The sequence below is a fragment of the Notothenia coriiceps genome, unplaced genomic scaffold, assembly GCF_000735185.1.
Source record: "Notothenia coriiceps isolate Sejong01 unplaced genomic scaffold, NC01 NC01_scaffold00000339, whole genome shotgun sequence".
In the NCBI taxonomy this organism is placed as follows: Eukaryota; Metazoa; Chordata; class Actinopteri; order Perciformes; family Nototheniidae; genus Notothenia; species Notothenia coriiceps.
Genome location: NW_011333040.1, coordinates 20231208 through 20248158, shown reverse-complemented (window position 1 = coordinate 20248158; position 16951 = coordinate 20231208). Strand labels below are relative to the sequence as shown.

The 16951-nt window shown below is 39.7% G+C and overlaps 2 protein-coding genes across 2 annotated transcripts in view; both read right to left on the bottom strand.

The window, feature by feature from the left end:
- Nucleotides 1–212: 212 nt before the first annotated feature.
- On the bottom strand, nt 213–6278 carry LOC104952185 (probable N-acetyltransferase camello). The gene is given in 5 exon segments (XM_010778957.1): nt 213–993; nt 996–1082; nt 2502–2515; nt 4188–4465; nt 6139–6278. Coding segments are annotated over 4 exon segments (567 nt in total). The 5' UTR covers nt 4451–4465; nt 6139–6278; the 3' UTR covers nt 213–790.
- An 8293-nt stretch (nt 6279–14571) lies between these two features.
- Nucleotides 14572–16951, bottom strand: part of mideasb (mitotic deacetylase associated SANT domain protein b) — a 23575-nt gene continuing 21195 nt past the window's right edge. Inside the window, exons 10-11 of the mRNA XM_010778946.1 lie at nt 16824–16945; nt 14572–14980 (exon numbers count right to left, since the gene is read on the bottom strand). Of these exons, the coding sequence (XP_010777248.1) occupies nt 14761–14980; nt 16824–16945 (342 nt within the window). The 3' untranslated portion in view covers nt 14572–14760. The remainder of the gene's footprint in view (nt 14981–16823; nt 16946–16951) is intronic.

Below are 16951 nucleotides of genomic sequence, written 5' to 3'. Positions count from 1 at the left end.
CTATCGGGATGTTAAGAGCATTCCATGGAACATAACAAAAAGTGTATCTCGAGCCGGTTTCTCAAACTTACCTACCCCACCTTTAAAACATTTAACAATAACACAACAATTCAGGCAAAATGTGTGAGCCTGAATAAGTCCAGGAGGATATGGCATCCCTAATAGTAATACAAAAAAACAAAAGAAACAAATGATACACATTGTACTGAAAGTATGTTTAACCATTAGTTTATTCTATAAGTGTCATGTAAAAGGAAATCATTTAGAAAATTAAATAATACAATTACTTTCAAGTAGCTTATTCAACATACTAACATGTTATTAACCTGTGTAGAGTAAACTGTTCTTTATGTGGATACTGTTGCCTGTGGTTTATCGACCTAAAGGAATAGTTTGGTGCCAGCCTGGTTTCCAAGCCATTAAGTTGAAATATTTGTTTTGCTTGATTTAAAATATTCCCATTGCTTTATCATGCTTTTAGACGGAGAACCGAATCAGTGATCTGGAGTCTTTCAACCAGGCTCTATTGACAACAACTGAAATGTAACAGTAACATTTCTGTTTTTTAAATAAAGTCTGGTGGCTTTGGGAAAAGCATACAATGATACAACATCTTCAGTTACAAGTTCAAAAGGGCTATACTGTACTTCCTACAACCCAACTTTAAACGATCATGACTGTCCCTTTACGGCCAATGAATGCTGGCAAAATGTAAGTATTGCAACTGGATAAATGGACGGTTCCTTAACCCTAAAATGTTATAGTCTTTGTGTCTAATTGAATTAACAACTCATTCACTTTTCCCCTCTCTCTGTAAATCCAGTCTGTACTCCATCAGAGTAAAGTTCATGATTTTTGCAGCAAGCTCAGGAATAACAAACTCTCGTATCTTCTTGTAGCCCATGTCCTCATACAGCTTCTGAGCGTCTGTCTGCACCACAGAGGTGAACAGCAAAACGGCTGCAAAACCTCGTTCACGAGTAAATTCAGCAAACTGTCCGACACAGGAGCCTTAGCGATGCCCATCCTGCGGTGACTGCGGCGTACACGACATGCGTTCACTCCAAACATGCAGGCGCATTCTCAGCAGAGAGGCAAGCCGCACCGTGCCGACCACACTCCATCGACTTCAGCCACCAAAAACACGAGACCTTCCTTGCTTCAGGTAGGTTTCGCTGATGTTATTGAGTCCCTTTTCTCGAGAGTGCAGATAAAGGATACTGATTCTATGTTAGATTGTATTTAATCTAAAAGTTTGAAATAGAGTCTAAAATGATTGAAAATTACTAGCGAGTAAACTTTGGCTGTGGCGCTCAATAGTGAGCCTTCGCTCCGCTGGAGCCATGAGTTCCGCAGCACTTAATTGGTATTGATTTTAGGCTTCTCGTTTTAATTAACTAACCCTTGATAGTTTTCTTCCTATTTTCTCATTCAATTTGGTTAATCTGTCGGTTAGGAGAAAATATCATGTCAGGCTGCAACAACACGGCCCATGCTGTGAGTTTGATTAATATCCCAAACTAGTCATAGGTTTATTTAAATAATTCAATATTAGTGTTAGTCGATTGATTGATTTTAGATAGTAACAATGACGTTCAATAATAGTGCATTCTTAGATAAAGACTAACTAAGAGATTGAAGACTCGAAGTAAGTGGTCGCATCGGATAGGTGGAGCGAAGATGCAATGGTCTCCGTTAGCCTCATGTATGGCAACTCATTATTGCCGAGTTCATTATTTTACTCTCACGATGTGTTTCGCTGTTTTCAACATGTGCTATTTATAGTTTGGAATCCTTGATATAGAAGAGAGGGATGTACAGTGGGCATTTTGAGCACGTGCATGCTCTATGCTCATCTCTCGCGATACACATTGATTGAGTGCATGAAAGGAACCATGATTCCTCTTCCCTCTGCTCGCTTTTTGCCCTCGCGTCCGAAGATCTGCGTACGCTCCCTATCTTTTCCTGTCTGCATTGTGTGTGAAATCACCGGCTGAATATCATTAGCATAGAGATTTTGTGTGCCTCGGAGAGATCAGTAGAGACCAACACATTTTAGAGGGACCTTTCATGGCCTCTTCGAGCTCTATCTTTATTTTACATGATTCTCATAAGGCATTATGATTATTCCATCGAATGATCGAGTGAAAGATACCTCCACATAGAAAAAAGATAATAAAAATTAGTCATTGAGAGATGTGTCACATATATTTTATATTTATATTTATAATGCAACACAATAGCATGACCACTGATACTGAAAACATTCCCTGCTCCTTCAGAGCCCTGACACAGCAGTTTGCATTTCAGCCCACGAATCAACTTAACAAATTAACTTACCCAAACTTCATATATCCTCTAAATAAGCCTTCTTGGACACAGCTTCCAGGGCGGTTCCACTTGCTCTTCTTTACTTTTTTTAGTGACGTCCATTTGTTTCCTGACTGGACCTGCAGAGGTTCAGTTTGGGTCGTAGACGCTCCTCCTAAAATCACGCAAACCTTCCTGCTGCGCTCTGAGATAAAAAATCACAGCATTACAAGTCTGTGTCTGTTGTGAGTACTTTGTGATATGTACTTTTCTTTCTCGTATTCTTAGGTGTTATTGGCTGTCACATTGTGCTGAAGCCTGCCTTTTTTCCCTGACAGCGTGAGATTGCTCTGCCCATATTATATTCGCTTCACGTATGTGGAAGATGTAAGAGGCTCCCCCTACTATCCCTTCTCTTACCTAATCCACAATTTCAGAACTCTCTCCGCTCCCTCTACTGTAATATAACTATCTGGACAACAGAGGTGCTGAAAGACTGCACCGCGATTGAGTGTTATGTGATCACCTAACTCTCCTCCAACATGTCGCTCACTCCACTCTCCTAAGTTTTACCTATATAAGCGTGTCATAGATTGAAGTATGTAGTCTGTAACCGTTATAGTCAAATTCTTTCAATACTATCTAAATATGACACGTTTAGAGACTTTTCATTATATGCATGCTGAAGCTCACAACAAATAACTGTATACTAATTAAATTAGCTGTTCCTCATTAGATATATTATAGGTAATGACTTGTCGATAAGTTGATTTAAATAGTCATTTTGCATTAAAACCACAAGACAAGATTTACTGCTATTAGATTTTCAAGTGTTTTCTAGGTAAACTGCAGCCCTAAGGTTGACATGTTGTTACCCTGATGATCTATGTTTTGTTGCTAAGCTTTCTGAGCATTATTTGGAATATCTTCCCCTCCTCAAGGCTGTGCTTCTTTTATCCTGATTCTGAATGGCAGACTTTATCCAACATCTATTATTAGCGTGCAGGTTGAAGGCTTTACACAGAAACCCCTGCAGAGTTTGAGCTTCATTGCAGAAAGATGGGCAGCACAGATAAAGAGAGTTTAAAAAAAGTCCAGCCATGCGTTCACTGATAAAAGCTGATAAAGGAGACGTTAATCCGTCAGGCGAGCCTAATGCTTACATGTGTGCCGCATAACAGAGCATCACCCTGGGCCCTTTGTGTGCAGCCACCAATGACACGGCCTCAGATTGAATTGAACTGGGTCACCCCCCACCCCCGGGTTCAAAAACGCTTACCGTCTGTGTTTTTTTTTTAATTCTCGCCCCCTTTCCTTTCCCCCAGATTTGAGTGCATAAGTAAGTGTTTCTGTAGAGAACTGCAGTGTTAGGGAACATCTGGTATCTTTAAATATATTTCTTTGCTGCTTCTTGAAGGAGTGTTTTTTGTTTGCCCCAAAAACCGTAGTGATTATAGAAATTTATCATTTTGGTACTTATTGAATTCAACAAAGAACAACTTAAGTCATGCATGGGACTATTAAATAAATACTAATACAGAAAGACTTTAATATTTGCTGTCTGAGGTATTTTTGTGTCCCTAAACAAACCCTCAACTGTACACAACTTTTTAAAATCTGAGTCTGTATTTTTTATATATAAGTATATTTCCAGAGTAATACGCACGTTTTGACATGCTCCCAATCCGTATGGTCCCTAATGGTTGTCCCCACCAACAACAATATTTGTTGATGATATTTTTCATCTGACGGGGATCATAATAATAGTGATTATCATGCATTTTGTAGGTTTCATGATTTGCCATCAGGAATTTAACTGCGGCTCTGATTCATCCACAGACTGTTTAATATGTTGTAGCAATGACAAAATGTAGTACTTCAAGGTTATAAGTTTGATGCAAATGACTTGNAACTGCCGGGCCCCAGCCAGGACCAGGGTGACGGCCAGGATGGGTAACAGGAAGGACTTGGAGCTGGTGATGAGGGCGCAGAACAGGCACATGAGCACCATTTGGGTCGGTGGCTGTTTCAGCATGTGCATGAAGGAGGAGGGCACGTGCTCGCTCATCCCCATGGTGTAGGTGTCCCTCACTGCCTCAGAGTCTTCGTCCCGATACTTACGGATCTGAATATTCGCCATGGCTCAGCCCTGATTCTGAAAACAAGTCCAGGTTAAAATGGGAGAGGTTGAAAATATGACAAATGACAAGAAAAGTCTGTTTTGCAATCATATATTTAATCAATACATCACTTGGGCCTTCTTTTTTAAAGAAAGCAAGACATGACGGGTGAGAATATAAAAAAGTCTAAATTGTAGATTAAATCTCGTCTTTGCGTTTACTTTTTTTGATTTGTACCTTGGACTACTTGAGATTATTGGTTTTGCAGATATTCCCCATCGCAATCCTATGTTGATTAATCAAAAATGTGTTACGCCCAGAAAAAGAAATACTAGCACTTGAAAATCAGCCCAGCCCACACCTTTTATCCATCATGTTGTTTACTGTAATCCTCTCAAGAAGGTCAGTCTTTGTCAGAGATAATACAAGCGTTTGTTGTTTGTTATGTGTTGGAGGCGTGTGGTGCAGTGGGTTGTGCGTTGCTGTTCGGATCAGGGGAGCACAGGTTCAAACCCCACTGCAGTTAGCATGTCGTTGTGTCCTTGGGCAAGACACTTCACCCCAAATTGCTCCTGTGGGGATTGCCCACAGTATTGAGTATGTAAGTCGCTTTGGATAAAAGTGTCTAACAAGTAACATGTAATGTCATGTAATGTTGTGTTCTTTCTCATCTGATCACAAAGATGTACCTAAAACATTTCTACAATTATTCTGTCCGGCAGTGGCTCAGTCAGTAGGGGCTTGGACTGTGAGCCGTAGGGTCACCAGTTCAAGTCCCCGACCAGACCTACTATATGGAGTGTGGACTGCTACTTGGAGAGGTCCCAGTTCACCTCCTGGGCCCTGCCGTGGTGCCCTTGAGCAACGCTCCCTCCCTCACTCACTCCCATTGCTCCCCGGGCGCTGTACAATAGCTGCCCACTGTTCCTAGTACTAGACTCCTGGTACTAGGATGGGTTAAATGCAGAGAACAAATGTCACTGTGTGTGCTGTGTGCTCTGCATGTGTGACCATTAAAGAGGGTTTCATCCCTCCCAATTATATTCTAATAGACAAGTAAAAGTAGTCATTATGCAGATAGGCCCATTTCGGAATAATATAGATTATATGTTTTGATTATAATTATTGATGCGTTATGTGTTTATTATAGCTGGTAAAGGTGCAGCTAGTTGGAATGACTTTGTATACTGCAGGGTAGCTTGTGAATTTATTCCAGGTGCTACTAAAGTCCATTTTACGTGTTGTTTGTATTTCAAAGTACACTACTTGAGTAAATCTATTTAGTTACTTACACCACTTTTATTTAGTACAACACATTACGCAATTTTGAATGCAAGACATTTACTCTAAATGCAGTGTAACATGTGTGCTTATTTTGCTTTTAACAAGCTCAATAATCAGAGTGAATAATAATCTCAAATGTCACGTGAGTCATAACGGTTTTAACGAAAAGCCAAACAGCTTTAACACGTAGGCATTCATTCAGCATCTTCATTAACTATAATGTTAATGAAGATGCTGAATGCCTACGTGGATCGGATCAAATAAACTTTAAAAACCTTAACCATAACCCTTTCAAACACTTTACATCCTCTGATAAGCTAACAGCAGCTAGCATCATGTAGCTTCACAGAGCTACCACGGATTTGATATGACTTCATTTCATTTATCCCGATACAAATAAACGGGGTAATTAAACATGACTCACCGTGTTTATTGTAATCCTTGTTGAAGGCGGGGTTAGCGGTGGATTGTGAGAACAAATCAGAAAAGTTTCCAGAAGTCAATCGCGTCTCTTTTCATTTGTCTCCTACTTCCCCAACTACGATATGCTGCATTCACTGTATAGCAGCAGAATGGGAAAATCAACACCCCGTAATCCTAGTATGGGATTCTCGTTTTCTTCTCTATTTTTCCATATACATGTTGGAACTACTATCACTATCATATAGACATATTTCAAATATCCAAAGCGGGATTACATGTAGGATAAATAGTTATTTTCTACCGGGTGGCTCATCATTTTCCAATTTAATGTGGATAAATACGAGCTCTGCGGTGTCACATGAACGCAGCTTGTACCACTTCCTTTCCTGTGGATTGGCCGCCGCTTGCAGACCAGCTGATTGTATCATTTAGTTTTTATAAAAGAGATGTAAATATAATTACAAAACGTTACCGAATCCCAGCCATTTATGGTGTGACTTTAAATAATTGATTGACACTGGTGCTATGTTTGCCTTACTATATTTAAGGATCATACTGTGTTGTTGCCATTAAATAAATAGGAACGTATTTATTGTATTTAACTAAAGAAACTCTTGCTAAAAGAGATGGCTAATGACTATCCACAACAGTGTTTCTCAACTGGTCACAAGGATGAATATTTTTCAACATTTTCTGCAAGTTATTTTCTGAACTGATCAAATAATTAGCCTTACAAATAATTAGCAGAGAAATAAAACATTAGTTGCAGGTCCACCTAAACCCACACAATATTTAAAAGTAAATATAAGTAAGATTAAGTTGCTATTATTACAACATTACATGGGTTTCATACATAACAATGTAAAGGTAAAAATGTTTACATAATACATAGAGTGGGGTAACATAGTTCAAATGTTTTAACTAACTTTTGTATTTGTGGCGTTTCATGTTAGATATTATTGCAGTTATCAAAGAGCCACTGAGAGAAACTGTCAAAGCAATACAACCCTGAAGGCGGACACATTTATTTTCATTTAAAATAAATTACATGAAAAGGCAACCTTTGATGTAGAGCAACCAGGTTTTAATACTTGGAGCCTATGGAAACATATAGGAGATTTTTTTGACGTAGAAATACTAACTTTATTTTAAAATCTTACAGGAAAAAGAACCAATGAAGGTCATAGAGGTCACACAACTCGGAGGTCAAACACTACGGCAATGAGAAACAATAAACACAATTATTGTACACCATATGAAGACTGAAAAAATAATTTATTGTCTCCTCAAAAATACACAATTTGACTAGAGTTCATACATAATGATTGTACAGATTTCCCTTTTGATGGAGCTAAACGTTCAACTTACTTGATAGTCAAAAGGTATAAAAGCTTTTTCCATTTTGGTTTTGTTCGTACAAAACATTTACATTCACTTTCCCGCCCAGCCGAGTGAGCAGAAATAGAAGCAGCTCATTATTTATTGAATTTCTCTTTCCAGTTTTTGTTCCTTAGTCTCTCTCTAGCCCAGGTTGATTTCCCCTGCGTACATGGTGATGAGCAGGATGATGGTGAAGCCGCTCAGCAGCCCCACGTTCTGGATGATGAAGAAGATGATCTTGTTGTAAGTCCCCTTCTGTTCCAGTGAAATTTTCTCCATCTCCGGAAACTGAGGCGAAAAAACGAAATCAGATATCAGAAATGACCATACCCTTATTGATCATATAATGGGAGGTAATAATATACAAACAAGAAGTGGGATTTGTGTGCCTAGAATTATTAATTTGTTGACATGAATAAAAGGGGAAAGAAACCTGGATGCTTTTAACATCTGATATATCTATCACAGTGTGAGGACAAAACTGGTTTAACCTGTTAAGCCCTGAGCCTGTTTTCCAGGCCTCAGGCTCGAAAATGACATTCCCAGAACAAAGGACCATAACTTCATTTCTAAAAGGATTAAATTAATAATCTTTTTTCTCAAAGCAATGATAAACCTGTGAGTTGGATGTAGAAGAGTCAGAATCAATATAGATTTTTTTTTATTTTAAAGTAAATTCAGATTGAACATGTCAATTATTGTGTAAAAAAGAAAAAAACATTACTTATAGTGAAAACCACCCTTGAATGATGGGATAGTAGACTAAAAGCTTTAGGAATCCAAACTATAACATATAATAAGTACCCTGTATTAAGATTGATGCAAAACAAGTGAAATTTGACCTTTTTAGAGAGATTTAGCAACAAAAAAAGCACTTCTGAGGTCATTTGGGTGGATTTGACCTATCTCTGGCCCCCCTTGGTCGATTTTGATGATTGACATCTCTTTCTAACCGCTAGAGCCAATAGAGGGGTCTTTGGGGCTTAACAGGTTACAAATTGCAGGTTCGGCCTACAACAAGAGGTCATGTTTTTATGACATTTGTCTTATTTTCAACAAATCCAATCAAAAGACACTAAGAATACATTTATCCTACTAAGAGTTATTCCTCTGTGTTCACTGTTACCGGAAAAATAACTCTGATGGTGTCAAGCTACTTAACAAGTTAAGAACAAGTATATTTTTACAATTTATTTTATATGAATACATTTTTTAAATCTGTTTTTATTATTTTTAAGAACAGTCAAACTGAACATTACTGAGCCTTTTTCTTGGCCACTTGGGGTCAGCATAACAAACTGTAAACACAACATTGATTTATAGGCCTATTTTATTGCCCTGGAAAGATGAAATCACATTGGCCAGACACTATGATAGAAAGTCCAATATTTCTGCTGATATTTCCACAAAACTATAACACAAAAGTCACTAAAACACTGTGTTAAGCTCAGAGAGAGACTGCCAATGAAGCAGCACATTTGACATGCATGCATTTGATACATGGTTAATATCAGAAAATATCAACTATAGATGCTTAAAATATCTAGTAAGGATGGAAGGGCATTGGGTAGCACATAGAGGGGGGGCGAGATGGACTAATAGACTGTTCGTTTTGACTTTAAATGTGACCTGTTGACAAAAACAGGCATATAAAGTAGCTCTAAATAACACCATAAAAAAATGTGTATGTATAAAAATGCAAAAACCGAGCTGCAGTCTGCAGGTGTGGAGTGACCTCAGGTGGGATCATGTGACTCACCATGTCTGCCAGAGCAATGTACAGAAACATTCCTCCCGCGATGGCAAAGATTGCATTGGGGGCAAAGTTGCTCCCGAGCAGGATGCCGAACGCCAGCCCGATGTAACACGACACCGCAGACAGCATGTTGAAGAAAATGGCCTGTGGGACGGTCATGCCAGCGTTCAGCAGGATCACAAAGTCACCTGCAGACGGAACAAAACACAGGGTTGTTATGGACATTTCTGCACAACACAAACACATTTGAACTGATAACACTTTTGATTCAGATAATCTCTACATATTTCTTCACCACCTTAATGCATCCAGTTTTCTCATCTCTTGAAATCACGCAATGCAATACAATAGTGTTTGATTTGTAGTCTTGTCCAGTTTATTTACATTAAAAGGGGAGGAATTTCAGACATAAATCAGACGGTTTTGTAATACATTGGTTACAATAATGAAAGTTGTATTGGATTACATTTCTATTTTTAGTTTATTAAATGTTTGAAGTTGAAACACATCATGGAAGAGTTTTGGTGCAATGCTGCATTGTGTCAGTAGAGGTCGATAAAGATCATACATTCACAGTCCTTTTCGTTTGTGTGAAAAGACATAATCTGCTTTTAATCCGCTGAAATCCAGTTTTCCTGTTAAGTTTTACTGTTGTTTGTTTGATAACACCCTGTTTCACAGAATGATTTGTTGTAATGAAAACTATTCCAGCTTGCCATTGTGATTAATATGTTAAAACCTGACACTTTTTTAGGGCCATAAAATGTAGCTATATTCTAGATGACATTTTGGACACTTTATCCCCCAAATCCAGCCTTTGTATGGAAGCCCTGAGAGGCATGTCACAGAAAACCTTGAGACTTTCCAAAAAATGGATTACGAGAATTCTATTTTCTCATCCCTTAGAGCAGGGGTGTCCAAACTACGGCCCGGAGGCCAAATGTGGCCCGCGGCCCATTTGGAATCGGCCCTCAGCAAATTCAAAAAGTATAATGGAATATGTGCCACAAATGAAACTTATATTGTACTTCTTCAATATATATGTACAAATATATTACACAGTAGTATTCATGTATATTAATAAGTCCACTTTTCAAATAAATTCAGTCAATTAAAGTTGGAAACATTATGTAAATTGATAACTTATTTGCATAACAAGCTTGAAATAAACCCTTCCTATTCCCCTTATTATAATCAGTCTGAGGCTTCTGTTTTGAGCTGAACACTTTTTGTAGCAAAATAAATGGACAGCTGTGAAGTAGGCTGTTTTTTTCTTAAGTCATTTTTAAGTATCAAGCATCATTGAGCTATATTTGATTGATTTTGCTAACTTATAACTGAACTTATGAGACAATGTACCTCTGAGTGGCCCAGCCCTTCGTATATTTTTCTGTATGTGGCCCTCAGTGAAAAAGGTTTAGACACCCCTGCCTTGGAGCTTCAGTAAGTTTGGGATCTCCACCAGAATTAGACATTTGAGTTCTGTGTTGGAGTAATATTACCCTGGCGTAATATGAACAGGATAACATCCTTACCGAGCTCGTGGGGGAACTCCTCGCACACGATGGCGGTGGACGTACTGAAGCCCGCCAGGATGGACACGGTGAACGAGGCGCCGATAGCCAGGCCATCAATGAAGTTGTGCACCGCGTCGCTCAGAGTGATCATCCACGCCACCGTCTTGATGCTGGAGACACGAGTTCCTCGCAACCAGTAGCACATCACGCCTGATACCTGGACGTCCTGCAAGAGAAATAAATCAGGTTAAAAACACAAGACTATCATTTGAATTTAGAGAAGAAGAGTGACACGCAAACAAATGTCAAATGTAAGGATATTATCAAGTTTGATTTCATGTCCCAACAAAACTCACCGATCTTCCACTGTTATTTTAGAAGGGCTTTTTGTTTTAATCTTATCAACCTGGTTGGTTGTTATTATTATTATTGCTTAGACATCACAGCATTTAGTTAAGTAAGGTTATACATTATGATGACATTATTACAGGTAGGCTTATATTCAAGGACTTACAAGAACCTAAATATGAAAAGCCAATCGTTTCTTTGACATTTAATAACCAAAAAGTTAAAGATCGTTGATCGTAAGTGTGTAAAGTTTATCCTTTTGGCGTGCAACATCTGCACATAACCCTAATAAACAAAAATAACTGTTTATTGAAGTAAAACTCACATGCAGCCTATTCAACAAATCTATGTATGGCAGAATAATGTTGGCGTGCAATGTAGCCTAATGGAGACGTATTTCAAGACACCTTGACATCCTTTAAAGGTGGGGTATGTAAGTTTGAGAAACCGGCTCGAGATACACTTTTTGTTATGTTCCATGGAATGCTCTTAACATCCCGATAGCAATGAATATCTGAAGTGCTTTGACAAAAAATACATTAAAAAAAATCATCTCTGGAAGCCGTAGTACTGTAAAAAGCACGACCAATCATCTGAGCCCGGCTAAAATAACTGGATGGCCTACCTGCCTGTCAGCCTTCCATCTGTGCACAAACTTATCTCTTGCCCTCATTGGTCATGTGCGCGTTTGTGCGTGTTGGAGGAAGGGCTCTGTAAGGAAGTGGCAGATTTCTTCCGGTTGTGTATTTTCAAATTCTAGCGCACTCGAGCTTGAGACTGCCAAGGCACACNTTTTATTTATTGGGTTAATTCAATGTTTTCTCTCTGGCGACCCTCAGGAATGATCTCCACCTATGTTGCAAATGTATTATCTTTTCAATTTACACATGGCATCTATTGCACGTCTGTCCGTCCTGGGAGAGGGATCCCTCCTCTGTTGCTCTCCCTGAGGTTTCTCCCATGTTCCCCTTTAAACTGTGGGGTTTTCTCTGGAAGTTTTTCCTTGTACGATGTGAGGGTCTAAGGACAGAGGGTGTCGTATTGTCATACTGATATTCTGTACAAACTGTGAAGTCCACTGAGACAAATGTAACATTTGTGATATTGGGCTATATAAATAAACATTGATTGATTGATTGATTGATTGATTGATCTCCTGACCCCCAGGTTGAGTACCAATGAGTTAATCATCATGAATGCCAAAAATGTAAATGTGTCCCCCTCTTGGATTCACAAAATGTATCAGATACCAATAAATCACATTACAGGAAACATATTTATAAATGTGCAGCACTTGCTAAGGAACTCTTCGATTACAAATATAATGGCCTCAGTGTTTTTAATGTGAAATCGGAGAATGAGCGGACATAAACAGAGGTTCTGGGTCTTGGTTAAAGATACTCTGTGGCAACAAGACGGTCCTTTTATCAGCCAGCGAGACAAACAAGGAGTCTTTGTGCTCCAGACAGACAATCCCTGCATTTAGCAAGAGGAGAAGGATCTAAAACCTTCGTCCCTCTGTGCCACCAGCACTTCTGTTTGTTTAGGTTTTTGATCCTTCAGAGCCTCCATATGACACGGGAGATTTCAGTGTTAAATATTAACAGCAGTCTAATCGCCCCCTGTCACTGATAACAGCTCGATAAAATACTGCGAGGCTGGAACTAAGACCAAGACTTAGACTAATAAATAGTAGTTATTTTGTGTCTCTGTATTTTCTCTGTAAATCTTTGCCATTTTTTTAAATCTTTGGAGTCATTTGAGTGTCTTATATAGCTGTTCTTTGTCTCTTTGTAGTTGAGTAGTGTGTCTTTGTAGTCACGTTTTCTCTATGTAGACATTGTGTGTCTCTTTGTAATTTAGTCGTACCTCTTTGTGGTCATTTTGAGTCTTTCAGTATTTGCTTTGTGTTTCTTTTTGCCCATTTTGTTCCTCTTTGTACTTTTAGAGTTCATTTTCAACTCTTTCAGTGTCTACTTGTCTCATTGAGGGACCCTTTTGTAGGTGAAGGACAGGGACACCTAATGATAAGATGTGTTAATACCTATGGTTAATACACGTGCTGCATTTATAGTCCATGATTCATTCCTGTCAGGTGTACCTGTGATAGCGGACAGAGTTGGATAGTAAATCTCTATTAATTACCTAAGATAACATGTCAGAAAACACAAGTTTATTATAAGACGTAGCTGCTCATTAGATTAAAGTTTGTTGAGTTTGAGGGTGATAGCCGTGAGGGTTGGTTTACAATGTATGCAGAAAGAATTGATTGAATGCCAAAGAGGTGGGAATTAGGAGAGTAATAACCCCATCTGAACTGCGTGGCCCTTTCAATAAATACAGTAACAGAGGACGGAGTTTGGTAGCCTCCATTGACTTCATTGCAGTCAGTTTTAAAGCAAAATTATCCACGAGATCTCCCCTTCTCCAAACCAAACTGCTGATCTAAACAATTAAAACTCGTAAATAAAGCAGTATAACACTTTAAATCTGTCTTTCTAGTGTACCATGAATGGAGGGGACATGAGCTAAAGGCTAACGATTGCTCAGCTAGTTTCTCTGTCATTCTTAAACCTAAAATCCTTTATCAGATTAAGATATAGAGATACAAATCCACCAAGATCTAAAAAGTGTCAGGTAAAATGTGGCTTAAAATGGAATAAAAAGTACATTTATGAGGGCTTCTTACAGACAGGAGACCAGATTAAAATGAAACATTTCTGGGTTGGGAAACTGTGTTAATAAATCCATAACATAGGTCTAGTTGTTTTTAGATTTTCTCATTAAGAAATGTTAAATGAATCAGAATTTCCCCTATGGGATACACTTCATGTATTCCTTCTTCTTCTTCTTCTTCTTCTACACATTATATGTCTCCTTTAGCTATGAGATGAGGCAGGTGCGTTGTTCTGGTACCTGAGAGGTCGTCACGTTTGTGTTCACAGGCTCAGCGTTCGGGCTGCTCTTGTCGGTGGCGATGGTGTTGACGTTGGTCAGAACAATGCTGTTCTTTTTCTCCGGTAATTCCCCGTTCTGGATCAAGTTTTCTTGAGGAGGATCAGCAGGAGTGAAGTGGCTGTGGCCAGGCTAACAACAAGAGAGACAAAGTAAGTCAGCTGAGGAACAGAGGAAAAACATTAAGTAGGTTTAAAGCAGTGGCGAACCGTCAGGGCCTTCAAGGTATCCAGAGAATACCCTGGAACACTCATATATCGATTTAATTATATAAATAAAATGTATATAAAATGAATAAATGAGAATCGTATCTGTGTTGTTGATCTGTAATACTACAGTGTTACGTTGATTTGTTTGTCCTTCTCAGACCATGCACTACGCATTTCAGTGGTTTTGTGTTAGAAAAGAAAGCAACCAATCAGATCTTGTTCTGGGTCTCTGGGTAGAATATCCTTCAACCAAGGTATTCTANACACACACTCTCAGAGCTACAACACACACACACACACACACACACACACACTCACTCACTCACTCGGGAGTAAATCTGTCCCTGAATGTGCCAAGCAACGGAAGTCTTCTTGTCCCACGACATATACACAGGAGGGGTTTCTCCTTTTTAAATCCTCGTCCCGTCCCAGAGAGTAAAGCCTCGCTTCAGTCAGTCTTACTTCCAGTCCTTATCGTCCTTGTCCTCCTCGCCCGACGACTCGTCGTTGGTGCTGTCCCCCCCCTGCCGCGCCCCGTTCTGCCGGGCGGCGAACGCAGCGGCCGCCTCGCTCGCCGCCCGCTCCTCGGCCTCCTTCTGTCGCAGCGCGGCCGCCTTCTTCTCCTGCTCGGCGTGGCTCTTCATGTGGGCGCTGCGGCTCTTCACCTTGAAGAAAACCCTACAGGAAGACAGGGAAGAGCTTATTGCCGAAGCCCTTCTTACGTATTGCGCAACATTGCAGGTCATCGAGCTGGAGAAGTCGTGGCTCTTTGCTTTCCAGTGTTCATTTCGTCAACGAAAACTATGACGAAAAGATTTCGTCAACAAACTTTTTTTACAAGACTAAGACGAGACGATGACGAGCTAAAAATAGATTCTTGATAACGATAACTATGACGAAATGTATATTTAGTTTTCGTTGACGAGACGGGACTAAGGTGTTAATGGTGGACNGACAAAATCAGCCTGCTTTTTGGAGTTTTGCAAAATCAGTTAAAATCAGCTTAACTGTCTTAATGTAAAATCAGTTGAAAATGCAGTTTTACACAGGAGTATATGAGAGTACTGGCGAAGGAAGGGCGCGGTCTAGAGACCACAGGCGACGTCGTACAGACAATCGGGCGCGGGGCTGGTGTCTTCTGTGTCTCCTACGCGAGAAGACCTCCACTTTCTCGCCCTCATATCTACAATACGTTCAATCTTTGCATTCTACGTAAACTGTCTGTCTACCTTGGTGAGCTTTCCTTTTATAAGGCACGTAAAAACTTACAGGCTAGTAACTACGAAGGATCGGAATGACTAAAATGTGACTAAAACTAATAACCATTTTCGTCTAAAGACTAAATCAAAAACAGCTGCCAAAATTAACACTGTTGTCTTCTCCCCCCCCCCAGAAGAAGGAGCTCCACTCTTGAGTTATAAAGTAACAACATCTCTGCTCTGTCCTTCCACAGGCTGCATCAATGATGAGAGATTTTAAAGCTTGGACATTTAGAATTAATCAATGATCACTGTGAGCGAGCAAGAAGTGTTTCCCCACATTTATAACTGTCAAATCCCCTTTTCAAAACACTGTTTATCAGTTTAATGATTTCTTAGATGGAGAATAATAGTGCCTATTTCAACATTTCTAACGATGCACCAGCATAACATAACAAGGTATTAAGTTGAAACGCTCAAATCCTTTTTTAATTAGATTAATTAATTGTATTCATGCAGTTAACTTGACTTTGATTGTCATTATTATTATTATTATTATAAAGTCAGTTTGCTCTGCACCAAAAGAGGATTCTTTAAAAGCCCGTTTATTTACCTTTGTTTATTTTCTCTCGACGCGTGTCTCTCTTTCAGCTTTATCTTGGACGATCATTTCGTATATAATTATTTTTGGTATCGTCGACAGTGGGATTTTGATATCACCTGACCTTAAGAGTTATTTCCCCTCGTGGTCTCTCTACATAACGAAAGGGTTCACAAAGCTCAGAGTAATCAGCACCGCAGCATGTGACACAGCAGTGGGTCTGCAGGGGCATGACATGTGCAGCGATGGATTACAATGGCTGTAAAATGGCTAATAAGCCTTATTGGATTTCCAGTAAACAAACATTATCAGACCCTGAATGGATGGCTTATCCATAATGAGCACACGTAGGGCAGTGTGAGTATTTAAAGGGTGAGAGGAGCTCTAGGCCGGTCAGTGGGCAGAGTTTCATGGAAGAGAGGCGCGATGTGCCAGATCTGCTCGGTGTTTCTGTTGCTAGGACACAGGTTGCAATAACAGGAGCAATGTTGCCAGAGGACGGGCTGGTATTTAATCAAAGCAAGGCAGGAGGTCTTGATTCTTTCACTGTGAGACTTCAACCTCTGTTCACCAATACATATTCCAAGTGGGCGAAATGTAGTATTTAAAATATAGCGAGTTCAGTCTAAAGGACACTTATGTAACTGCTGCTGTCGGCTTTGCATAAGTAAACAGAGGCATGCAAACAGCAGTGACTGATGGGATATTTCTGATCTCTCACCTGCCACATTTCTTGCAGGGGAACTCTCCCTCCGGGACAGCTGAGGCTTTGTTGGCTGCGGGGGGGCTGGTTTTACGTGCGTTGGTGTCGTAGCGGATTTTGGAGGCTGGGGGGGGCGGCGGCTGAGG